Source organism: Tachypleus tridentatus, chromosome 7, assembly GCF_004210375.1.
Source record: "Tachypleus tridentatus isolate NWPU-2018 chromosome 7, ASM421037v1, whole genome shotgun sequence".
In the NCBI taxonomy this organism is placed as follows: Eukaryota; Metazoa; Arthropoda; class Merostomata; order Xiphosura; family Limulidae; genus Tachypleus; species Tachypleus tridentatus.
In genome coordinates, this window is record NC_134831.1 from 124,733,263 (window position 1) to 124,761,242 (window position 27,980).

General features: G+C 36.2%; 1 protein-coding gene across 1 annotated transcript; it reads left to right on the forward strand.

Annotated features, from left to right (window-relative positions):
- LOC143257799 (uncharacterized) lies at positions 1 to 27,471 on the forward strand. Its single transcript, XM_076516831.1, has 12 exons — positions 1 to 61; positions 3,022 to 3,174; positions 3,998 to 4,129; positions 7,142 to 7,291; positions 9,673 to 9,825; positions 10,572 to 10,599; positions 10,822 to 10,961; positions 12,400 to 12,516; positions 14,554 to 14,667; positions 22,103 to 22,228; positions 23,778 to 23,900; positions 27,109 to 27,471. The coding sequence occupies exons 2-12, from the start codon at positions 3,039 to 3,041 to the stop codon at positions 27,123 to 27,125; spliced, it is 1,236 nt and encodes a 411-aa protein (XP_076372946.1). The 5' UTR covers positions 1 to 61; positions 3,022 to 3,038; the 3' UTR covers positions 27,126 to 27,471.
- The last annotated feature ends 509 nt before the right edge of the window (positions 27,472 to 27,980 follow it).

A 27,980-nucleotide genomic window follows, 5' to 3' on the forward strand; every position in this document is an offset into this window, starting at 1 on the left:
GTGTCAATAACCGTGAAAACATCGGCTGCTTCTGATCAGTTACGAACCTCTTCCATAAGCGGTAAGAAACATTAACTTTACATTATTATGTTGCATTCCCACTATAACAGTCACCATGAATAATATTCATCATATTGCAGTTTAATGCGTTGTAGCTGATCCAGAGTGTATGTCAGTGGTTATCGTGTCGGGCTGTAAGTACGAGAAGATATGGCTCGCGTCCCCTTGTTGGTAAAACACATTTTATTCTTTAAGGCGGCGAGCGTTGTAGAAATGAATTTTTAAATTACACTATTTATTTAGAGTGCTGTACTCTGGCTGTATTTCTTCTAATCTATCATATCTATCGAGTGAGTGGCTCTTGTATAGCTTCGCGTGAATATTTGACACAAACTAAAAGATCCAGCTGTATTGTACGGAAAGCTGTAAATTAGTGCTGGGTTGCAGCTGGAAAGTTTAAAACTAATGTACACAGTTTCTTAGTTTTCTGCTATCTGATTTATAATTAACATTCTAAGTATTTTAAATATTGTATTTGTCGCAGATATGATATCACTAGTGATTATCTAAAGTTTTTGGATCAATTGCTTACTTTACAATTGCATATAAATAAAATAATCTAATATGTAAGATGTTACGTATTATAATTTATCTTGAACGAATTTCCGATTTATTGTGTTACGTTTCACGATTTCAAATAGCCTGAAACTAAGTTAAATTATGATGTACATTTAGAAGTTAATTAAAGGTAGAATTTTATCAAAATTAGGATGTGTGCGAACAATATTGTTACAGTTTTCTTTCTTAACACAAATAATTTTAATATACAAACAATAATACAATAATCTCCATCTGGTCTGAAACTGAATATTTTATCGATGGTTCACGGTAGAGGAATGAATTTCGAGTTAATATTGTTACACTTCACTTAACGGGTAAGCTATCCTTTCACACGTGACTTTTACATGGAATTATGGAATGTCTTTGTAGAAAGACTGACGTTCAAAGTTAATTTGAAGTTAACGGTTTGTAACGTTCCAAATCTATAAACGTTTCTGGTCATATATCTGTAGTTTTCCGATTAATAAGCGTTTATCACAATTATAGCTTCTGAGGTTTATAGTATACCAACTGTAGTAAACCAACAATACATAACTGTCTCTCGGCGCGTCAAGTTATTATGTTTGGGCGAGGTTTTGGAACATTTAGTTGGCAACAATGCTAGTAATCACTAGTATTTTACATACAAAAAATAGTTTACTATTGATTCTTACACTCGAAAATCTTCTACAAATATAGAAAATAGACGAGAATTTCGCAATACACATATAACAGCATAAGTTACATGTGATTCTAAATATATATTTAGTCAAATAAAATATCAATATTTAAATAAATATATAATAATAAATCCGTTACAAAAATAAAAACATTTCAAACGTTAACTCGCTTTATTAACAGACAGAGAGAATATAAAATGAATTCTTACTTATTACATCCAGGTCGATGTTGGAAAAATTTCAGTACTATACATATATAAACATATACCTGATATTTACTAAAATTACTGATTTCTTTTATCACAACACTGCATAATGAACTCTTTGCGATCTGTTCATCATGATTAATTGAGCAACGAATTTTAGTATTGATTTGTATGTTCAAAAATTTATACTGACCCCTGGTGAGACTTACTAGAAACAGCTTGGACACGTTTCGTTTAACGTTTATGTTAGGAAACCATAATGGACTATTAACCCTAATAATGGTAAATTATTATTATTGTGCAAAATATGAGTAAATTCTAAAATTTTGATCGGCATGAAACAAAATAATTAAAATTATAATCTATTTAATGTACCAAAATTATGTGTCTTAGTAAAACTAAAACGTTAGGTCAACAGTGTTCTTGGATTGGTCGTATGGTTTCAATAAACTGTAAATCCATGTTCATGACTAATCAAAGTTTTCATACAGTGAGGTAAGACAAAAATGATTAATCACCAACAATGTTATTATATTTTTCATTCTATAAGATATGCATGGTTAACTGGTTTGGGCGCTCGAATCGTAATCTGAGGGTCGGGGATTCGAATCTCCCTTCCCGACAACATGCTTGCTCTTTCATTCAAGATTGAGTTATAAGATGACGGCTAATTTTACTATTCGTTGATAAAAAAGTAGCACAGGAGTTGGCAGTTGGTAGTGATAACTAGCTGCCTTCCCTACAGTCCTTCACTGTTAAATTATGGTCGTGTAGTTTTGCGCGAGCTTTCAATCAAATAGAATATTCTCTTATAAAAAGAGACGAAAGCTCATACATACCAAATAACTTTTAAAGGAGAAATATTTATGTTTTAGTTACATATAAGGTCATTTAAGAACTTGGCACTACTTTATGCGGATGTATACCTTGAGATGCATACAAATGCACGACAGTTACAGTAAACTTAATATACTAATATAGTTAATTGTCGTGTTAATAGTTAATTATTAGGTACAGGAATGCTAATTTCAAAAGGTAAGTTTCAAATGGTAGTACCTTATTTTCCTTATTTATATTTTCATTTTATTTCATTTTTTTATGTTCATCTTTTTATTATTCTTATTTTAACTTGGGAGAGCAGTCACTTTCCCATAACTGTCTGCAGACAATGTAGAATGATAAAGAGGTGGGACGTTATGGGTTTGAGAAACCACATCTCGCTCTTCTGGTTTCTAATCTTCTTATGTGAAACTATCGAATTGGAGGTTAAGACTGATAGAATCCCCACCGCAATGTGAATTCCACTTTCTCACTCACCTCCAAAACCTAGGATACATTTTATAATCCCACGTTGTAGCCTGTACCCTAGAAATTTTTTTTAAAGTAGCATATTTTGTTTAATTTTAATGTGTTTTGTTATATATATTTATACATTATTTTAATCGCTTTTTATTTTCAAATAAAATAATTTGTCATAGCAAGACTCACACATGTTTTTGTTTCTTCATTATCCACTTTTCACTTTAATTCCTCAGGGCGTCTTCCTTCGTCCATGATCTTGGGGTCATCATGTAAATCGTCGTTTGTCTGCCTTCTATTTATTTCGAACAGTTTCTGTGACTCAGATGACGGAATCTGCAGATGTCGTCCTTATTACGTGCAGTACAATGATTCTACGTGCCTTCCTCGTAAGTATTAAATTTATTTTGATTGGTTCATCTCTTTTTGAAGCAATACTTCAAAAGTTCTTAAAACATTCTATTCAATGTTGCCAGTACTCAATACTGGTTTAATTTATTCTGTGTATATCTGAGAGTAAACAAATTTTATGTTCTATATAACAGGACACTTATTTTAACTATTATTTTGACAATGGTTAACCCTGAATATTCAGTAATGGTTTAGTTAAAATTTTTAAACATCCGGGCACTGGCATAATGTATAATACAGTACTTAATTTGTGAGTGGGTTATTTAGTTAGAATACTGGAACTCCAGCACAGTTGTAGAGAGCCAGATTAGTATAGAAATGTTTTAAGAAACAAAATAGGTGTGAAATTAACACACACAAAATCATCATTGTTTATTCTAAACAGAACAAAGTATTTTAAGATTTTATTTTAAGTTTGATTGCGTCGGCCCGACATGGCCTGGTGGTTAAGGCGCTCGACTCGTAATCCGAGAGTCACAGGTCGGAATCCCCGCCACACCAAACATGCCCACTTTTCAGCCGTGGGGGCGTTATAATGTGACGGTCGATCCCACTATTTGTTGATAAAAGACTAGCCCAAGAGTTGGCGGTGGGTAGTGATGACTAGCTGCCTTCTCTCTAGTCTTAAACTGCTAAATTAAGATCAGCCAGCGCAGATATCCTTCATGTAGCTTTGCGTGAAATTCAAGGTAAAACCAAACTTTTCTATTGCGTCAAATCAGGTTTTTTATTAACGTAACTTTCTTAGTTTAGTACACAGTTTGATTATTGTAAATAAAACTAGTGTTTTGCATCTTCCAGCTTCTCTGTTAGGATTCGGATGTGCTGTTGATGCCCAGTGTAGAGTGAAAGTGAAGAACACCCACTGTGTCAGCGGCTTGTGCAACTGTCTAAGTAATTTCATTCCACTGAGACGAGACAAATGCTTACCAGGTTAGTTCCTTTTGTTCCACTGAGACGAGACAAATGCTTACCAGGTTAGTTCCTTTGTTCCACTGAGACGAGACAAATGCTTACCAGGTTAGTTCCTTTTGTTCCACTGAGACGAGACATATGCTTACCAGGTTAGTTCCTTTTGTTCCACTGAGACGAGACAAATGCTTACAAGGTTAGTTCCTTTTGTTCCACTGAGACGAGACAAATGCTTACCAGGTTAGTTCCTTTGTTCCACTGAGACGAGACAAATGCTTACCAGGTTAGTTCCTTTTGTTCCACTGAGACGAGACATATGCTTACCAGGTTAGTTCCTTTTGTTCCACTGAGACGAGACAAATGCTTACAAGGTTAGTTCCTTTTGTTCCACTGAGACGAGACATATGTTTATTAAGTTAGTTTCATAAATAAACTTATTTCAGTTCCTAAAAACATATTCTAGCATTGTGTGTGATAACAACTGTCAAGCCATTAAAATCTATATTAATAAATTAAGCGGCTTATCCTTATTAGTAGATTCTAAAAAGCTCCGAAGTATAAAATATATGTATTTACGAAATATTTCAAATTAAGTCAAAGTAACAATTGTCTTAAGCATGTTATTTACTCATCATTATTGTAGCGTTATTATTATTCATTTTTCTATCGTTAATATTACTACAACTTTAAAACTAACACGTACGTCCTTCAGAACCTAAGGGGTGTCTCTACACTAAAGTTTGTTGAATACTAAAAGTAACTTCAGTCCAGAAACTCACAAAGAGGGAGGCTTGGCATGGCCATGTGGTTAAATCACTTGGCTCGTAATCTGAGAATCGCGGGTTCGAATCTTCCTCACACCAAACATGCTTGCCCTTTCAGCCGTGGGGGAGTTATAAAGTTACGGTCAATCCCACTATTCCTTGACAAATAAGTAGCCCAAGAGTTGGCGGTCTGTGGTGATAACTAGCTGCCTTCCCTCTAGTTTTGCACTGCAAGATTAGGGACGGCTAGCGCAGATAGCCCTCGTGTAGCTTTGCGCCAAATTCAGAACCCAAAGAGGATGGTTTTGGACGCATTATTTCGAAACAACTTTGTTTTAAAAATAGATAATATTTGTTAGTGGGTTAATTTTAGAGTAAAATACATCATCATCATCAAGTTTCCCATACTAGCTAATTGTAAGATCTACCTGCTTGTAGTAAATTCAGTGTTTATCAATAAAGCCACGTTCTCAGCATCATTAATTAAACAATTGTCAACCCTTTATGCTTCTGTTATCACTTTCTTATAATTATCTTTCAACTAAGATAGGACGATTTCATTTGCGATATGGTAGGGAAGATCGAAGCATCACGATAGTCAGCAGTAGGATGAGTAGACAGGAACACTTTGAAAGTATCTACGGAGATAAATTTGCACTCAACTTGCTTCACATTATATATCACGGTGATTCTAAACAGTTACTGAATACCTCTGTGTGCTATTTGGAGACGTCCAAATAGCTCTCGTGGTTGACCGTTAAGCATCACGCGCTGATAGATTTCAGTCACTTTTCACAACCCCAACGCTAAAAATTGCAGGAAATGTACTATTTTTAGCCAGTAAAAAATATTAAACAATTTCATTGAAATTGAGAAAAACTGGATTAGTACTGGGTTGTTTTTTTTTAACAAAAATTCCCTTCTTACTGGCTCATGTTATGTTTTAGGCATATCGGAGATCTGGATGCTGTGCGGTATTTAGATCTTCCACTGTAAATGTTCACATCCTTAAAACTATCTTAAAGACAATCACTACGATTCACTTGTGATTTTTCTAGAGGATCAAATTAGCGTTTAGAATTTATCTAAAATTTATCTAGGCATATCGGAGATCTGGATGCTGTGCGGTATTTAGATCTTCTACTGTAAATGTTCACATTCTTAAAACGATCTAAAAGACAATCACTACGATTCTCTTGTGATTTTTCTAGAGGATCAAATTAGCTTTTAGAATTTATCTCCATAGATGCAATTAGAAAAATTATTCATCAATATACACGACTTTCAATGTGAGTGTTTTATTTTGATGTGCTTTCTCTTCGAAAATACAGAGGGCGCACAATTTTGTAATGTTCTTCAAAATTACACTTGTTAAACCAAATTTTTTTCAATATCTTTTTCTTGAAAAATACAATTCACTTTTGATGAGTTCTTAACTTACTAATTTTCTTCGCTGATCTAACCTGAAAAGATTTGAATTAATTATCTTTATGCGATTTAGTGTTAATACGAATGTTTTATAACTCATTTAATACAATGAACGCAAGGCCTAACATTAATTAAGTCGTTTTAAATTAAAATTATGCCAATTCTATTACAGGTTGCTGTACATCTTTATCTTTTCTAAGCCATCAACGTGTATTTTACACTCTGAAAGTACTATGTAGAAATAGATTTTAATTAAATGCTCCAAAACTATAATCTTGAAGTAGAAGCTTTATAAGTATAGTGCTATCTATCGACTATTTACGAAACTATATTTATTAAAAATAACGTTAAAGAACGAAAAAATGGTTATGCTTCCAAAATATTATGAATAAACATTTTATAAATCGTTAACGTACGTTTTCTAAGAATGTTGTTTGATATTATTTTTTCACATTGTCTTAATATCATGTATACTAGCATGTAATAAAACATATCAGTGTTTAATAAAACGTGATGTCAGCGTTCCTTAAGCCCAATTGTATGTAGTAGCTCCACAGTAAAATACGTGTATCTTGGCGACAAAAAAATAAACAGTGACAAAAAATATATACACGTTATATCTTTTACACTCAGCATTTCTATAAAAATATATTACATAATATATAAAACTATCTTTCAAAACTTGTATCCTACAACAACGAAGACCACGATATGTGTTTTGTAATTTTAATTAGATGTTCTAGAGGCTTAATTAACAATTGTTACCGTATTCTACTTAAGCATACTGAAAGAAATATCGTGAAACTTATATTATTATTATTATTATTTTTTTTTTTTGCAGTGGCTAAAGTAGGGGAATATTGTCTCAGTCACGAGCAATGTCGCCTTTCAGACAAATATACCTACTGTGATTGGATACTTCCTAACATATACGGAAAGTGTCGGTGTCCAATGGGATATTTGTATAGAGATGATGAACGCTGTTTACCGCGTAAGTGATGCTTTTCGTTTCTTTGTTTTTTCATTGCTGTTAACAGTATTAATTCCAGAAGCGATAATTTATAGAAAAGTTGACAAAGCCAGCATGTCAAACTTCATGTCATTAAATACAGTGTTATAAGATACCTATTAAACTTCATGTCATTAAATATAGTGTTATAAGGTAACTGTAAAACTTCATGTAATTAAATACAGTGTTATAAGGTAACTGTAAAACTTCATGTCATTACATACAGTGTTATAAGGTAACTATTAAACTTCTGGTCATTAAATACAGTGTTATAAGGTAACTATCAAACTTCATATCATTAAATAGTGTTATAAGGTAACTATTAAACTTCATGTCATTAAATATAGTGTTATAAGGTAACTATCAAATTTCATGTCATTAAATACAGTGTTATAAGGTAACTGCTAAAGTTTACGTCATTAAATATAGTGTTACAAGGTGTGTGTCAAACTTCATGTCATCAAATACAGTATTAGAAGGTGCGTGTCAAACTTTATGTTAGTACGTCGGGACGGTTCTACGTAAACTTCAGGGGCTCTATGACTGGGCTGTTTAGCCCACTTGTACATAATATGCCGTTGAGGTGGGAATCACAATGAAATCATCAAACTGTTTTATTAATAAAAGCATTACTTAGAATATAAATTTATGTATTATATATATATATAGATGGATATTTGGTATTTGCTTATCAACTTTGTCTTGAGTGTTTTGGTTACGTGTATAAACTATTTTAGCATTAAGGTCACTAGAAATGTAACGTATGAAACGTGTATCTTTGAAACGGCCAATCCTACTATTCGTTGGTAAAGAGTAGCCCAAGAGTTGGTGGTGGGTGGTGATGACTAGCTGTCTTCCCTCTAGTCTTACACTGCTAAATTGGGGACGGCTAGCGCAGATAGGCCTCATGTAACTTTGCGCGAAATTTAAAACAAACCTATCAGTTTTTTCTCTGATAAGTTAGTTAATACGATAAAATTTTGTTTTAAAACTAAAAACGGGCTTCCTGAAATGAAAATGTTAGAAACAGAAACACAAGGTAGTTGTTAACAAAAACTCTCGAGGGAGACTAAGGAAGAGTTAAAAATAACAATATGTCAACCGTAATATATCTGTTATATTAAGCGCCGACGAGTCAATTTTTCAAGCACACTCATTAGAAGTTTCTGAGGAACTAATATACTTTGTGTTCCATTGTCGCACGTGTCGAATATTTCAGTTTTGAAAACTCGATTCAAGAGGATGGCAAGTCAACGTGTGAGTAACATAATTTAGTAGTGGTAGAAAGGAGTGAAATTGAAATGATTATCAAATACGCAAGACATCAACCTGTGACTTACTCCTAAATCCCGTAGGTGTCACGGTAATCAGAAGTCGGGGGGTGGGAAAATGTTTGTCACAGACAGACATACAACACTCACAAACTGCTTTAGAATGCATACATATTCACATTTTATTCAGTGCTTTAATATAAACGATATTGTAGCGATGTCGATCAAACTTTGTAATGGGAGAATTTCAAGGATGTCAGTTTTTGTCATCAATATTTCAAAACAAGAGGGAATCCTCAATAGCCGCGGCACTTAAAATTATTTTAGGCGAGATTAAAGTAAATTAATCTATGAGATATTTTCCCTTTTCTTATCAGGTTGCCCCTCAGTGGCTCAGCGGTATGTTTACGGACTTTCAACGCTAAAATCCGTGTTTCCATACCCATGGTGGACAGAGCACAGATAGCCCATTGTGTAGCTTTGTGCTTAATTCAAAACAACAACAACTTATCAGCTGTATTTTTGGTTGCCAGTAGTACTAAGTGCAGGGCATTGGTGCATGCTCGTTTCAATTTTATTACTCATCAGAATTTTTACCAGCCTACCATCAACTTACTTTAGGCAGGATTAGAGTAAATTAATTTATGAGAAGTAGAGCGTGGTCAAATAAACCAATCGAAAGGGTTTCAACTCCTGAATCCAAAACCGTAATTATGTCTCAAATTGGTCATGAAATGACGGAGCTAAGAGCCCAGTCTGTTTTTAAAAAACAAAACAAAACACAACACAACAAGATACAAACTTAGAACCATTCTATGGGCTGCTATTCTGCGGCTGAAAAGGTACCGAAATTTAATTAAAGAAGATATTGCAGTAAACTCGTTGTAGTAATTTTACATTTTAATCATTGGAGTTTTGTATGTTACCGTTAATTAGGAGCAAGGGCTACGTTCGAACGTGTCAACAGAAAACTACCTCCCAAGGTCTCGTGTTGTACTAACAAGTTAATAAAACAAGTTTGCCAAACTATGATGTATTTTCTTCAATAGTTAGTTCATTATAAAAAAAATATAAGTGTTTATTTTATTGTAGATCTTGGCAACAAATGCAAAAGCTCAGACGATTGTGAAGCAGCGACACCTGGTGCTTACTGTAAGAAGCATAAAAAAGTTAATTCTTGTAATTGTCGTGAGGGTTTGAAATCCTCAAAAAATAAGCTTCGATGCGAACCAAAGAGTATACAAGGTAAGATCATAATGTTGTATTGATCATTAATTACACTGGCTTAAATTTTTAAACTTCATGAAAATTGTTTTGGTTTTAATAAGAGATTTCCAATAACTCAGGTATGCAGAGTTCGAAAATAACATTTTTTTTTATTACTTTAGGATTTTTTTAAAAATTGAGAAGAAAAAAAACTTCAACTTAGATCAAATTATTATTTTATTTTCCACAATGAACATACTTTTATTATTATGTTTAGGTTCTAGAACGATCAGTAAGACTCTCACGTCGCGATTGGTCTAGAGAAATCTATAGCCAGTGGTTGTCTACATTTTAAACATAACAAAATTTGAGCCGATTTTTCAATGAAAAATCGGGCCAGAAGAACAGATTAGACATATGTAACTTTGTTAGTAACTACAAATAAAAGGCCCGGCATGGCCAAGCATGTTAAGGCGTTCGACTCGTAATCCGAGGATCGCGGGTTCGATTCCCCGTTGCACCAAACATGCTCCCCCTTTTAGCCGCGGAGGCGTTATAATGTGATGGTCAATCCCACTATTCGTTGGTAAAAGAGTAGCCCAAGATTTGGCGATGGGTGGTGATAACTAGCTGCCTTCCCTCTAGTCTTATACTGCTAAATTAGGGACGGCCAGCGCAGATAGCCCTCGAGTAGCTTTGCGCGAAGTTTAAAATACAAAACTACAAACAAACGAAAACCTACTTTTTGTAGGAATACGTATTTCAAGAAAGTTAAATTCCATTAGGGCTTGAAGGAGAACGTTTCTTTATAAGGTCAATTTTAAACCACAGTTATATATTTTCCTAAATTTCCTTTGGAACATAAATAACTTAGTAACACCTGATAAATTATGTGATACTTTTATTTCCATAAACAACCTTCACACGAGAAAAATTGTGATATATTTTAGCTCCTGACATGACGAATACTTAGCTGATGGTGTTGGTTATGAGGTCATGTGTTTTTCTTTTCAGTACCTGTTTTGCAGGATAAAGGTTCTCCGTTGAAGTCGTTTCCATAGGAAAAATGTGCGTAAGAAATTCTCAGTGCCAAGCTCGAGATCCCTACAGTACATGTATTAACGGGAGCTGTCAGTGTCTGTCAAAAACATCTTATTGTAACCCTAAGAACACAAGTAAGACATTAATGCCAATACGTGGGTGAACTTTAGCTGAAGGTAATACGTTCTAGTTACAACGCTACTACATAAATTACATATTTAGCCACGACGACAAATTATTGTTTCAAATATACATATATTTGTCTGTGTTCATAAATTACAATATTATGCTAACAAAAAAACTCTATCCAGAAATGTTTTGAATAACTTCGTGCAACATTTATTTTTCACAAACCCGTATTTTAATATTAACAAAGCGTTTAACTTCTCAGCCGTTAAGCCTACATTGTTGTTATTCTATACGATATGTGGTTGCATTATTAGAATATTTGTTCGATTTGTTTAGTTCCCCGCTGGTACAGCGGTAAGTCTACGGATTTACAACGCTAAAATTAGGGTTCGATTCCCCTCTGTAGACATAGCAGACGGGCTGATGTGGCTTTGGTATAGGAAAACATACATTCGATCTGTTTGTATTTATTGATGTGTTGAGATGCTTAGCAAACAGAATCTCAAACTAGTCTAGGTGGTTACGGCGATCTCTTAGTTATCTTAGGGTCGCGGGTTCGAATCTCCGTCACACTAAACATATTCGCCCGTTCAGTCGTGGATGCGTTATATCGTTACGGTCAATTCCACTATTAATTGACAAAAGAGTAGCCCAAGAGTTGTAGGTGGGTGGCGATGACTAGTTGTTTTCCCTCTAGTCTTACACCGCTAAATTAGGGACGGCTAGCGCAGATAACCCTCGTGTAGTTTTGCGTGAAATTCAGAAACAAATTAAGAACTCTGTAGATTTGGACAACACCTAAGAACTCCTGAACATTTCATGGCAATCAGAGTTGGGGAAGTGGACAGTAAGGCAATAGAAATGGAAAACTTTAAATGCTGTGAAACTCCTAAAAATTGGAAAGCGAGTCAAGTAATGGATCCCAGAATCCCTCAAAGCTTCATTGTGATTTGAGCTTGAAATAGGCCCAAGTTATTGGACATGGAGATAATTAAAATGTTTATCATATAAGCAGGAGAATGATTCTATAATTCCTTTTGGACATATCCAAGACTATCTGAAAGTTCCATGGTGATTATCGGTCAAAACTTTGAAAGCACACCCACAGGTCACATTATAATACAGGCGTTCAAGATTCAACGACAATGTTCATATTGTTTTCTCGTTATTGTCTTTTGAATTTTATTAAGATTTTTAAGTATTTATTAAAGTTTCATATTTTTACACACGTGCACGAAATCAGTTGGTTTATATATCTACATGTTTGTGTGTGTATATAAATGATTTAAAAGCATACGTGTATCTTGGTAAGTGTAAACGTTTAAACTGCCACGATTGGAATTCAGAGAGTAAAAGATTGTCTACTCATTTTCACAGTTTACTCTCCGAGGTTTAGTTTCTTGTGTTTGAGCTAATTTTATGAAGAAATCCCACGTCTTTCAGGTTGTCACAAAGACACGTTCCAGTGCAGAAATGGCCAATGCATCTCCTGGTTCTTCGTCTGCGACAGTCAGAAGAACTGTGTTGATGGAAGTGATGAAAATGAATGTATTCGTTACAGTGAGTACGCTTAAAACACAATAATTAACATTAATGTATTCGTTACAGTGAGTACACTTTACACTTTAATTAACATTAATGTATTCGTTACAGTGAGTACACGTAACACATTAATTAACATTAATGTATTCGTTACAGTGAGTACACTTAAAACACATTAATTAACATTAATGTATTCGTTACAGTGAGTACACTTTACACTTTAATTAACATTAATGTATTCGTTACAGTGAGTACACTTAACACATTAATTAACATTAATGTATTCGTTACAGTGAGTACACTTTACACATTAATTAACATTAATGTATTCGTTACAGTGAGTACACTTTACACATTAATTAACATTAATGTATTCGTTAAGTGTGTACACTTTACACATTAATTAACATTAATGTATTCGTTACAGTGAGTACACTTAACACATTAATTAACATTAATGTATTCGTTACAGTGAGTACACTTAACACATTAATTATCATTAATGTATTCGTTACAGTAAGTACACTTAACACATTAATTAACATTAATGTATTCGTTACAGTAAGTACACTTAACACATTAATTAACATTAATGTATTCGTTACAGTGAGTACACTTAACACTTTAATTAACATTAATGTATTCGTTACAGTGAGTACACTTTACACATTAATTAACATTAATGTATTCGTTACAGTGAGTACACTTTACACATTAATTAACATTAACGTATTCGTTACAGTGAGTACACTTTACACATTAATTAACATTAACGTATTCGTTACAGTAAGTACACTTTACACATTAATTAACATTAATGTATTCGTTACAGTGAGTACACTTTACACATTAATTAACATTAATGTATTCGTTAAGTGAGTACACTTTACACATTAATTAACATTAATGTATTCGTTACAGTGAGTACACTTTACACATTAATTAACATTAATTTATTCGTTAAGTGAGTACACTTTACACATTAATTAACATTAATGTATTCGTTACAGTAAGTACACTTAACACATTAATTAACATTAATGTATTCGTTACAGTGAGTACACTTAACACATTAATTAACATTAATGTATTCGTTACAGTAAGTACACTTAACACATTAATTAACATTAATGTATTCGTTACAGTGAGTACACTTAACACATTAATTAACATTAACGTATTCGTTACAGTGAGTACACTTTACACATTAATTAATATTAACGTATTCGTTACATTAAGTATACTTAACACATTAATTAACATTAACGTATTCGTTACAGTGAGTACACTTAACACATTAATTAACATTAATGTATTCGTTACAGTAAGTACACTTAACACATTAATTAACATTAATGTATTCGTTACAGTGAGTACACTTAACACATTAATTAACATTAGAGCTGGTGTAATTATTATAAAGACCAGTGTGGTATATCAGACTTTGAACACTTTACTTCTGTATGTATGTATATATATATATTTAACTATTTCTAAATATGCATTTTTTGTAAGGAAGATTTTTTTTCGTAGAAATACAAAAGATGTATACATGGTTACAAAATATCGACCAGCTGGTTTACTTTACAGATGTTTATAGTAGATTAGAAACACTTCTTATGATTCGAAACAAGGGGTCGTTCAGCAGAAAAGACGACAATTTCCCAGGATTACGAATTCTCTTTAACATAGGCAGCAGAGCCTAAATTACACGTTTATATATATACGCTAGTAGGCTTTATGCTTTGATCGGTGTTAACATTTGAATCCGTTCATTGTCGTGTAAGCAAGCTTATAGTGTTTGAACGTTTAGGTTTTATTCGAGTAGATGCTGAATTCTATGTCTATAATGTTATTCGTTGTTGTACTTCTAAAAAAATGATGTTATTATCATATGTTATGACATTCATTTCGCATATTTTTACAGAATGCCCACTGGAGGTTTTCCAGTGTAACAACATGACATGTCTGTCCAGATCAGCAGTTGATTTTTGTGATTCTAGCAAGGCTCCTATTATTACATGTTTATGACATCTATTAAATGTTCTTTTACAGAATGTCCACTGGAAGCTTTCCAGTGTAATGACGGGACATGTCTCTCCAGATCAGTGGTGTGTAATGGCAAATGGGAATGTCCAGATGGCAGTGATGAAGCCAGGTGTTATAAAGGTGAACATATATTAATTAGTTGATAAATAATGAAGTAATTAACAGAAATAACAGACTGTAATTACTTCAACCTATGCTATTTATAGACACGATGCTTCTCCTGGGGATATAGCTGTATGACATGACTAAAGTGATAATTATGAAATTGTAGCGTCCACTATTTATAGCATTTATATTCTAAGTCCGTGAACTGTGATGATAATGTTGTGCACTACTTATGTTTCAATGTCGTATTTAGTAAAAACATAGCAGTAATAAAATCTGTTTATTTCAAAATTTTAGGTCAGTCATTACTGCATTTTTTTTTACAGAAACTGTCAAAGATAAGGAACCAGTGAAAATGATTATGACCATTATTTATGAATATGCTGTATATATTCTACCGAACTTTCTTTATTTATGAAGCCCCTCGGTGTGGATTCCTGTACGTGGTGAGGGGACCTCCCAGGAAGGTTCTGTTCTATCTGGTTACCTTCTCTGGGATCTAAACATCCACCCACGTGTTTGCCGTGCGTGGCGACCCGTGAAGGGGAGGAGAGGATCCTGGTGGTTGAGGGGTCCAACCCTAACACACCACTTTGGCCTCGAATTCCTGTAGACGGGCGGCCTTTGGGTGGCCCCCCCTTGGGTCAATCGGCTGGTCCACTTGGGCTAGAGTCAACCAAGTACCAGTGTTGGAAGTTCTCAACGGGTGTTGTGGACATTGTGCCTGATGCTGGTGTTTGGGTATAGTGCTCACGAAACCCTGGCGTAGCTGCATTGTCCTTGCGTGACTTTGTAGTGCGTCCCCTTGTAGGGCTCCATGGTGGGTGGGGTCAGTGGGTACCGAAATTTTTCCTTTTCCTATGGATCCTCAAAAAATTTAAATAAAATTGTAAAAAAACAGTCAATGGGTAAGCGACCACGTCTTGAATACTCAGAACAGCAATCTTCAACATCAGTAACACACGTACCTAATTTTCTTATATTACATTCTCTTTCGGAAAAACCTTTAGGGCAAATGTCCCCTTTTTTTATTCAAAAGGGACTAGAGGGACTTGCTAGCTCTCCAAAATCAGTAAAGAAACTTCGATCTGGTGACATATAGTTGAAACATCCACATCCCAACACAGTGAACTCCTGTTGAAATCAAAGGCAATTGGGGATATACCTATTGAGGTTACACCCCATGCTACCTTGAATTCTTCACGAGGAGTTATTGTTGAAAGGGATTTGAAGAACGTTCCCGAGTCAGAAATTCTCGCTGGTCTCTCCACTCAAGGAGTTTCTGCAGTGAGGCGCATCTCCACTCGCAAAGATGGACTTACACTGCCAACAAATACCCTCGTTTCAACATTTACTTCACCACGTGCACCTGCCACCATCAAGGCAGGTTATCTCATTGCAGGGTTCGGCCATACATACCAAACCCTCTTCGATGTTTCCAATGTCAGAGATTCGGCCACTCAAAGACATCTTGTCGTGGTTCCCTGACATGTGCTCGTTGTGGAGGCAAGGACCACGATGCCTATGACTGTGACATGAACCCACATTGCGTAAACTGCAATGGTTCTCACCCCTCATACTTTCATTCTTGCCCAAAATGGTTGGAGGAAAAAGAGGTGCAGCGTTTGAAAACGACACATAACATTAGTTATCCTGAGGCTCGGAAATTGCTGTCCACAACTCCATCTCGGACATATGCTGCTGCACTTCATTCCACAACTACAGTGGGAGTGCAGACAGATCTCTCTGTGCCTCCAAAAGAATCGTTTTCAAAACAAATGAAAAGCCTTTTGACCTCCGTGGTTAAAAAGGTTGATGAATCAACTACCACACCTATCTCTGTCCCTCCCATACCTTCCAACACACCTCAAGATCCACGTCCTTCAGTTTCAAATACAGGCATTTCTTCTGATACATCTTTTTCTCCCACCACAAGAGACAAAACAATTATTCGTTCGCGTCCTCAGTCACTAGATTCCCCTTCCAATAACAAAAACCTGCCCACCCGACCCAGAGCAGGATCCATGGAGGTTGATAGACCTCCTCCGACTAAAGACAGTAAAGAAAAAAGACGTGGTCGTAAACCGAAGGGTTCTCCAGCCACTTCACCTACCCGTTCTTAAAAATGGCCACTTTGATACAATGGAACTGTCGAGGTTTATGTTCTAATCTGGATGATATCAAAACGCTGATTGCTTCCTACCATCCTGTTTGTCTTTCTTTACAAGAAACATTTCTCAAAACTGCTGATACTGTCTCCATTCGGCAGTTTTCTCTGTACAGAAATGACAGGTTGTGTGATGGTCGAGTACATGGAGGGGTGGCACTGTTGGTTGATCAACACGTGCCCACCCTGTCTTTGTCACTCAACACACCCTTGGAGGCTGTAGCCATCCGTGTTTCCTTGGGTCATACCATCACTGTTTGTTCTCTGTACCTGTCCCCTGGAAAGACATATGATCAATCAGATCTGGATGCTCTCGTTGAACAATTGCCATCTCCGTTTCTAATCCTAGGGATTTTAATGGACATCATTCCCTCTGGGAAGTGCTATTATTGATGGGAGGGGCCGATCTGTAGAGCGGATGCTCTCTGACCACAATCTTTCTCTTTTCAATACTGGTTCTTCCACTTACTTTCATGCACCTAGTCAGTCCTTTACCGCTATTGATCTCTCAGTTTGCTCCCCTTCATTATTCTCCCATTTTCATGGAGGGTTGACAGTAATCCACTAGGCAGTGATCATTTTCCGATCCTTTTGAGAGAGACTGGCCGTGGTCGATGCCACCCTACCCGCGTGCCCCGGTGGAAGCTGGATCAGGCAGACTGGTCCACTTTCACTGCTCTCGCAGAACTTGATCCTGCCATCGTAAATCAACCATCAATAGACGACTGTGTAGCAGCGGTAACTGACTGTATTACACATGCAGCTGCTCAGTGTATTCCTAAAACCTCGACACGTTTTCCACGATATTCTCGTCCGTGGTGGAATCCTGCTTGCCACTTAGCACGGAAGGCTCAAAAGCGGGCCTGGGATACTTTTCGTAGATATCCCACACTTTCAAACCGGGTTGCTTTCCAACGGGCCCGTGCACATGCTAGGTGGGTAAGACGTCACAGCCAGAAGGAATCTTGGATTAAGTTCACAACCAGTATATCTTCTACCACCAGTTCCAAGATCATATGGGACAGGATTCGAAAGGTTAATGGACACTACAATTCTATCCCCCTCTCGATCTTACTCTCTGATGGTCAGGAGGTGACTGATGTTCGGAACATCGCTAACACTCTAGGTGAAAGCTTTTGCCGGGTATCTAGCACTTCTGCTTGTTCCTCCACCTTCCTGGCCATCAAGACTCGGGCGGAGCGATCACCTCTTTCCTTTCGAACTGACTGTTTCTTTGACTATAATCGTCCCTTTACCCTGGTGGAACTAAAAATGGCCCTTCATCGGTCTGCCAGTACGTCTGTTGGACCTGATGATATTCATTATGACATGCTGCACCATCTATCTCCTGCTTCTCTTGATGTCCTTCTGATTGTTTTCAACCGGATCTGGCAGGAGAATGTTTTTCCTGATGCTTGGCGCCAGGCTATTATTTTACCTTTCTCTAAGCCAGGGAAAGATCCCAAGATTCCTTCAAACTACCGTCCAATTGCTTTGACGAGCTGTCTCTGTAAGACATTAGAAAGGATGGTTAATGCTCGTCTTGTTTGGTTCCTTGAATCAAACAACCTCCTCTCGCCCACCCAGTGTGGGTTCCGTCGACAGCACTCCACCACAGACCACCTAATTCGTCTTGAAACATCTATCAGAGAAGCCTTTCTCAACCGCCAACATCTTGTATCAATATTCTTTGACATAGAGAAGGCTTACGACACAACATGGAGGTATGGCGTTTTGCGAGACCTCCATACATATGGGTTACGTGGCCATCTACCCATGTTTATTAAAAAATTTTTAATGGACAGGAGATTCCAAGTTCGTGTGGGTTCGACACTTTCCCGTTCTTTTGTACAGGAACTTGGAGTCCCTCAAGGCTGTGTATTGAGTGTTACACTCTTCAGTATAAAGATAAATGCCATCACTGAACAACTCCCTCTCACTGTTGCGAATGGGCTGTATGTCGATGACTTTCACATCTCATGTCAGTCGTCAAACATGAGATATATTGAGCGGCAACTACAAACCGCCCTCAATTGTGTACGGAAGTGGACTATGGCGAACGGCTTTAATTTCTCTCTCTCCAAAACTGTATGCATGCACTTTTGCCGTCGACGGGTATTCACCCTGATCCTGAACTTCATATCAGTGAAGTTTTGCCGCCAGTGGTCCCGGAGACCAAGTTCTTGGGGCTTATCTTTGATCGTAAACTGACCTTTATACCACACTTAAAGCAGCTTCGGGTCAAATGCACAAGAGCACTGAACATCCTCCGTGTTCTCTCTTCTACCAGTTGGGGGCAGATCGCTGTTCAATGTTAAAGGTATATCGTGCTCTTATTAGATCGAAACTCGATTATGGATCAATGGTCTATGGCTCTGCCAGACCCTCGGCCTTAAAGATGCTGGACCCCGTTCATCACCAAGGACTTCGACTCTGCACTGGGGCTTTCCGTACCTCTCCAGTTCAAAGTATATACATTGAATCTCATGAACCTTCTCTACACCTTCGCCGTTTGCAACTATCTTTACAATATACTTTGAAACTTCATTCCTTACCAAAGCATCCCACCTGGAAATGTGTTTTCCTTCCTCGGTGGGCAGTACTTTTTCAGAACAGACGATCTGTCATTGCTCCGTTTGGCCTTCGCATCCGGAAACAATTGGATGAATTGGGTCTATCCTTGGATAACATTGCATGTTCCACAGGTCGGCCCATCCCACCATGGCTTATTACAGCCCCCAAATGTGACCTTTCTTTCAGTCACCTAAAAAAGGCAGATACTCCAGATTGGAAGTACCGTCTTTTATTCAATGAATATCTTTCAAACAATCATTCAGTTCCTATTTATACAGATGGTTCCAAATCAGGTAATTCAGTGGGCTCTGCTATGGTTTGCTATGGGTCAGTAGTTGCACGCAGAATCCCTTCTACAGCTTCTGTGTTCACTGCTGAACTGTATGCCATATCTCTTGCCCTGGATCATATTGCAGCTGAGCAGTACTCCAACTGCACTATTTATACTGATTCGCTTAGTTCTATACTTGCCTTGGAATCGCTACACGTTAGCTCACATCCTATTCTCGCTGATATTCGTAACCGACTGGCCCGTTTCTCATTAGCAGCTACTTCAATCCAGTTTTTCTGGATACCAGGCCATGTTGGTATTCGCGGGAACGAGCTTGCAGACATGGCAGCTAAATATGTCTGCTTCAGCACCATCACTCCTATGCCTATTCCGTACATGGACTATGGTGTTATCTTCAAGGGTCGGCTCCGTGCCAGCTGGCAGTCCACTTGGAGTGAGCAACGTGCCAACAAACTTTTTCAAATCAAACCCAAAATTGGACTTTGGCCATCTAGCTTCCGTAAAGTTCGGAAGGAGGAAGTTGTTCTCACTAGGCTACGCATTGGTCACAGTTTTTTAACTCATCATTTTCTTTTATCTGGAACTGATGCACCAATGTGTAATTTGTGTAACACTCAAATCACTATCAGCCACGTTTTACTTTCTTGCCATCGTTACAATTCTCAACGACGGCAATATTTTAAACATATTTTTCCCAGGGTCAATCTGTAACATTGGACAGAGTTATTGGTGATGGTGACTCTGTCCACCTTGATAATGTTTTTAATTTTTTAATGGCCATTAACCTTTTTAATCTCATTTAAGTGTTGCATGTTTATTCATTACACCTTTTTAATTGTGGTTCCTTTTTTACAGTTTTAATCTCTGTCATTCAATTTGACATTGGACAATGGCCAGAACATTAAATAACTCGACACCAGAACTGGAAAGGCCAACTTCAGGTGACTAACGCTCCTGTTTGAACTATCCGTTTGAACTACTCGTTAGTCATCCTGGCGAGTTGTTATTATACTTTTACTGCATATCATTTCACACTTTTACTAATTAACTTTTTAGTACTGGCCATATTGACTCATAACCCGGAACCAGGACTGGAAAGACCAACTTCAGGTGACTGACGGTGGTTTTTATACTTACCTGTTAGTCTTCCTGGCGGGTTACGATCATTACCATTCTGCTACAGGTAGTTCTTTACAACTTTGTTGACTGGATGTCAACATTGGTTTTTACGCCATTTTCTGTCTTAATTGCCGTTTTGCTTTTATCTTCAATTACTTTTACAAATTTTACTCCATTTACTTGACTTTATCCTTTTACTGGACATTTGGCTACTCATTATTACGATTTTGCGGAGTGTCTTTTAAAACTTTTACTTTCTTTTACATTTTGATAATAGCTGCTATGACACATAACCCAGAACCAGGACTGGAAAGGCCAACTTCAGGTGATTGACGGTGGTTCTTGAACTTACCTGTTAATCTTCCTGGCGGGTTATGATTATTACCTTTTTGCTAGAGTAAATACCTTACAACTTCTTATACTCTGCCTTCTATCTTAACATTGTAGACTAGGTGTCAACATTGGTTTTATACTTTTTTGTTTTACCTTCAGTTCCATTTATGTCTATTACTACATTTATTTATTTATTTATTTATTTTTTTACATTTTTACCGAATGTCTGGCGCAGATAGCCTCGCTGCTTTGTGCCATAAAACACTAAATCAATCAATCAATCAATCAATATTTATGAAGTAAACGATCGGTTATTGATGTCATTCAATAAGAGCAGAACCAGTGCGAAAGTCTAGGGTACAAACAAATGAACAGATGACACTAGCAGTCTGGTCCGCCATGCCTGATGGTTAGGGCGCTCGACTTGTAATCGGAGGGTCACGGGTTCGAATTCCCATCACACCACACATGTTTGTCCTCTCAGTCGAGAGGTGTTATAATGTAACGGTCAATCTCACTGTTCTTTGGTAAAAGAGTAGCCCAAAAGTTGGCGGTGGATGGTGATGTCTAGCTGCCTTCCCTTCTAGTATTATACTAATAAACAAGGAACGGCTAGTGCAGCTAACCCTCGTGTAGCTTTGAGCGAAATAAAAAACAAAATACAAACTCTAGCAGTCTCTAAATTATCAAAGTCAGAGAGGTTTAGACAGATTAAAACCTTACGTAATTGAGATGGTTATCACCACTCAACTTGAAACAAATTTTGAGTCGATTTATAGCGTTTTCGACTTACGTATCTGTAGGAAACAAAAACAGACGTTAACTCCAACAGTAAACCTTTCAACACTTTGAATGAATTGCACTCAAGATGAAACAGACTTAAGGCAGTTTGTGGCATGTTCTTAGCTATGTATCGATGTTACAGAGTAATTGCCTTGCTAATCTGTGATTCTGATCTTTTCCAGGAATATCTTGTGATAAACATTCTTTTCAATGTGCGAATGGTCAATGTTTCCCACAGTATGTTTTATGTAATGCTGTAACAGACTGCTCGGATGGAAGTGACGAGTTTGAAGCCATCTGCGCAAGAGGTGAGTACATTTTGTTAAAAGGGGTGGAGTAAGCAATACGGACATACTTAACAAACTATTAACGATGTGAAACGTATTTCCTGTTTCTAATTATGAAGTGTCTGCAGCAATATTATAGTTGAGAAATATGAAACAATGATAGATGGATGGTTCAGGATTATGAAACAATGATAAATGGATGGCTCAGGATTATGAAACAATGATAGGTGGATGGTTCAGGATTATGAAACAATGATAGGTGGATGGTTCAGGATTATGGAACAATGATAGGTGGATGGTTCAGGATTATGAAACAATGGTAAGTGGATGGTTCAGGATTATGAAACAATGATAGGTGGAGGTACTTGTTAATTATGTAGAAACAGGTGTTTCAGTTGTTCTCATTTTTGATACTTTTAAGTCTCAATGTTGATGACGACGATGCAAAGTGAAACGTTGGGACGCATCTGACAGATGCCGTTAGGGAACAGTTCTATCTTCAAGGGGTCGTTTTGGGCCAGTTCTACGTCCGAGGAGTCATTCTAGAGTAATTATAAGCTCAAAGAACTATTATGGAACATGTCCGTATTCAATAGAATCTCATGCTTTGGTTCAATGTTCAATAGTCTGTGATGGAATAGTTCCATATTTAAAAGGACATTATGAAGCAGTTCTATGTTTAAGTAGCCAATTGTGAAGCAGTTCTGATTTTGAGGAGCCAATTGTGGAGCAGTTCTGATTTTGAGGAGTCATTATGAAAAACTCCATGTTTGCTTTTCCTGTGACCTGAGGACAATAAATTTAAATTGCAGCAAAATATATAATTTAGTTTATCTCCTATTTATTTCTTCTGATATATATGTGTTCAGCTGTTTAATAGTACAATTTGTACCGTTGAAAGTAGATGTATCTAAGCGTTGGAAACACTCATGTTTGACTGTTCAGTTTGCGTTTCTTTCTGCTTAGTTTTAATTAGTTTTGTATCCCAATTTTTATTGAGATTGAAAAACTTAATAAAACACTAGTTCTAATTCCCCATTGTAGGGTTAAGTACGGTATGGAAACACAGTTCTTGTTTGTTAGTTTCTTGGATTGAATAAAGACTTCTATCTCTCTTTCCACACATAATACGTTCCAGTGATGAGAATGCCCTCCGCCAGCACAGCGGTATGTCTTCGGACTTACAACGCACAATCAGGTGTTCGATTCCCCTCGGTGGGCTCAGCAGATAGCCCCATGTGGCTTTGCTATAAGAAAACGCACACACACATTCCAGTTATTAGTACCCGTGCCATCACATTCACACATCTGCATTTAGTAAACCCCTGTTTTGTTTTTCCTCCTTCGCTTCATTAAAACGGGTATGTAGCTGTCAGTGATGTCGAGAAAATCCACTTTTAGAGAAAAGTATATATACATATGTAAAAACTAAAGTTTATTTTAATACGTTAATTTTCTATTTTTCTGTAGAACTGATTGAATATTTATCACGTAGAAAAATACGGTCATAACTATGAACATTTTATGTTATCGTCACAAACTTGCTTCAAGACTCTTGGTGATGTTTTAGGTGAAAAGTGCTCTAGCAATGAATATCTGTGTAACAACGGTCAGTGTCGGTCAACAGCTATCCTGTGTAGTGGTTTAGATGGATGTGGGGACAACAGTGACGAAGAGAAGTGTGAAGTTTGTTGTAAGTATCAGTTCTGTAACAACGGTCAGTGTCGGTCAACAGCTATCATGCGTAGTGGCTTAGATGGTTGTGGGGACAACAATGACTGAGAGATGTGAAGTGTAAGTATCAGTTCTGTAACAACGGTTAGTGTCAGTTTACAGCTATCATGCGTAGTGGCTTAGATGGTTGTGGGAACAACAATGACTGAGAGATGTGAAGTGTAAGTATTAGTTCTGTAACAACGGTTAGTGTCAGTTTACAGCTATCATGCGTAGTGGCTTAGATGGTTGTGGGGACAACAATAACTGAGAGATGTGAAGTGTAAGTATCAGTTCTGTAACAACTGTCAGGGTCAGTCTTCAGCTATTATGTGTAGAGCTTCAGATAGCTTTGGGGTCAGCAGTAACAAAGAGAGTTGTGAAATGTGTTGTTAATATCAGTTATGTTAATCAGTTATTGGCAAAATGGCGGGTTTAAAACAAGGATCAATCACTTAAGTTTAAAATAACCTAAAATGTTATTCATTCCAGTGACTAATGAATTTTTCAACTTAGCTAACCCAGTTTTAAATAACCTCAACAAGAATATAGTTTAGTTTTTCCACACCTGACATCTGTTATTAAACATGAACAACGGTTGAACAGTTATGAATAACTAAAACGTTAATAGAATATTCTTTGAGAAAAAAAATCATAATGACATTTGAGAAAACATTAACAAGTTAATTACCAGAGAGATAATTAATTAGTTTTACATTTTTTGCTGTTATTTTCTCCATCTGAATTCGTCAAAATATATTAGAATGTCTACTTAAGAGTTACACAAACATGATTCAGGATCAATTATTCTAAATGAACCGAGTCAGGCTTAATAAAACATTATGTTTCTAAGGTCAACATATTGAAGTATCTATCAAAGAACAGGATAGTAAAATGTACAATTTTTCATCTTTCTGTCTCTTTGTATTTATATTGATGCAGAATTTTGTTCATTTTCTCGAGTCAAGAAAAGTACCGGAGAGAAATGCAGAAAGCTATTTTGAGCAATGTTGGTTTATTGACCTCACTTACTAGCGTAAGCTCGAGAAATTCAACCAATAACGAAAAGGCATTCGAATAGTTAAGATTTGTTTTGTTTGAACGAAGTGATTTGTTAATAAAATTGTAAAACCCTTCTGACATCTTAATAAATACAAAAAGATCATTGCATCAATAACATATGTGAAATAATTACAGATCAAATTCATTATGTTAATAATGGTTCTCGGAGCTTACAAATGTTGGGTATGGCATGGCCAGGTGGCTAAGGCACTCGACTCGTAATCCTCGTTACACCAAACATGCTCGCCCTTTCAGTCATGGGTGCATTATTATGTGACGGTCAATCCCACTATTCGTTCTTAAAAGAGTAGCCCAAGAGTTGGCAGTGGGCGGTAATTAGGGACAACTAGCACAGATAGCCCTCCGGTAACTTTGCGCGAAATTCAAAACAAACAAACAAATACAAATGTTGAGTTCGTTTGTTTGTTCTTTATCGCAAATTTACACAGTGGCTGATCTTTAGCGTTTTAGTCCTCAGAATTACCACTGAGAGGGCCTTCCCTCGCGTTCAGCCACCGGGGGTCAAGTGATATCTGTAGACAAAGGAAAAATAATTATAACTAAACAAAGTTAGTTTGAATAGTGCCACGAATTCGTAATAAACAATTACCTGTATTTCTCATTTTTACTACTGGCAACGTTAATTGAATGTTGTATGCTGGGAAAACTATCTACTAAATGAATTCACGAAACTTGATATTTTAGAATACGAGTAAAGCGTTAACACGACATACATATGATGCTAGGTGTATGATAAAATTTAAACACATCAATCAAATAATGTTATGGATCTGCTAAGAATTAACACTTCATCTACGGGATGCCACATGCCTGGTAAGTGTTAGTGTTGGATCCGCATAATGTCAAGAACATGTTAAATGCTAATATAACATCCACATGACGCCAAGGGCGTGGTAAATGTTAACATAGTATTAACATAATGTCATGGGTCTGGTGGCTAGGACACTCGATTCGCAATCGAATTCGGATGCGAAAGATGCTCTACCTTTTCGCAGTAAGGACATTATAATGCGACAATCAATACACTACTCTTTGATAAAATGCATTAGAGTTGGCTATGCAGTTCGAAAGCAAGAATGGCAGCAGGTGGCTTTTGTAGATTTGTCGTACACCAAGTAAACACGCAAAAACATGTTGTTGATAGTAGAAACAGAAGGTATAAGTCAATTCTTTTTTAGCATATGGATTTAAGACTAGCCTAAGTCTGTTTAGCTGCTTAAGTCTCTTGAGATAAATGTTGGAAATACACATTAAAATACAGTTAAGATGTGAAGTCCCCAAACAGGATGATCTAATGAATTTTAAACACACTAGAGTTTAGCTTTCTTATGTGTTGATTTATAATTGTGGGAGCTTCTAGCTAGTTTGTTTTGTAGACTTAGCATCTTTAATTCATAAGAAGTAGCGACAGAATCTCAAATGATAAATATATCTCATGAAACCTTATTAACCAGCTATACTTAATAATACATCTTAAACAGCTCTAATAAACACTACTCTATCATGACCCAAAATTAAGTCATTGTAATATACGAAAGGATCGCGATTATTTTAAGAATCTTTATTTAGTGAATATTTAACAAGCCAGGTCTTTTTATGCACTAAATTTATTCACTAGGTGGCAGTTTAATATTAATTCATGGACTAAATCTATTCACTAGGTGGCAGTTTAATATTGATTCATGGACTAAATCTATCACTAGGTGGCAGTTTAATATTGATTCATGGACTAAATCTATCACTAGGTGGCAGTTTAATATTGATTCATGGACTAAATCTATCACTAGGTGGCAGTTTAATATTGATTTATGGACTAAATCTGTTCACTAGGTAGCAGTTTAATATCAATTCATGAACCAAATCTGTGCACTAGGTGTCAGTTTGATATAAATTCATTAACCAAATCTGTTCATCAGGTGGCAGTTTAATATTAATACATGCACTAAAGTTATTCTCTAGGTAGCAACTTACTATCAGTATTTACAGATGTGCTCTGAATCGTAAACATTATCATTATGGAATGGAGATCAGTCTAGAAACTTGTGTATTGTTTCGATATTACATTTTCAAATTCCTATAACAAAACTTTTTTCTCATTATTTCAGATTGTGAGAAGCCGTGAAGATATTAAAGAGATCTTGGAATCCAGAAACAAAGTGCCTCAAAATAACTTTGATTTATTTATATTTTAGTGAATTAAATAATCTTTCGATTTTCTTTTTAAATCGATGAAGAAGCACAAAAGGTTTCCACTGAAGAATACAGATATTTGTCTCGAATCCGATCAAATGTCCCTGTTATTAGTAGCTCCTTTACATGCAAGAATCAGAGGATCTCGTCCTTCTAGTTTGTTGGAATTTTATGTGAAAACAATGTAAATTATGTTGATATGAATTTATTCACATAAGATCTGCTATACTATCGCTGTATGTGTTTTTTTCGAATATATTTCTTTTGGATAAATTTAAGATGTGGCTTCAATTTCTTCTTTATGCAAAATGAACTAATAGGTTCTAAGTACAGATACTAAACTAATTAGATATGAGATAAAATATATATAACAAAACCAACAGTTCTAGAACTTTCAGAAGGTTCGTTTGTATTTAAGAGGAAAACTACACAGAGTAAGCTGCACCCTGCTCGCCACTGGTAGCAGACAAATAGCAAACTAGTTAACTGATTACTGAGGTTGTCGGGAAACTCTTTAGATTTTCCAAGTAAACAGATCTTTACATGTTAAAGAAATAACATTTCAATAGCACGTTATTAATAAAGTAAATCAATAATTTTTCAAAAAGGGAAGTAAACGTAGGGATGATTAACAACAATGTAAACAATACACTAGGGATTCGCATCATTCCTAATTAATAGCACAATGCAATATAAAGTTAACAGACAAAACTACAATAAATTCAATTCAATTGTAACTGAATAGTTATATTTATATATTCTTATATGTTACTTCTTGCACGTGATA

Bases quoted from the DNA above. Each gene is read 5' to 3' on its own strand.
- LOC143257799 (XM_076516831.1), top strand. From the start codon at position 3,039: ATGATCTTGGGGTCATCATGTAAATCGTCGTTTGTCTGCCTTCTATTT. The intron at 12,517-14,553 runs GTGAGTACGCTT...GTTCTTTTACAG, and splicing joins AAATGAATGTATTCGTTACA to AATGTCCACTGGAAGCTTTC. The intron at 14,668-22,102 runs GTGAACATATAT...GATCTTTTCCAG, and splicing joins TGAAGCCAGGTGTTATAAAG to GAATATCTTGTGATAAACAT.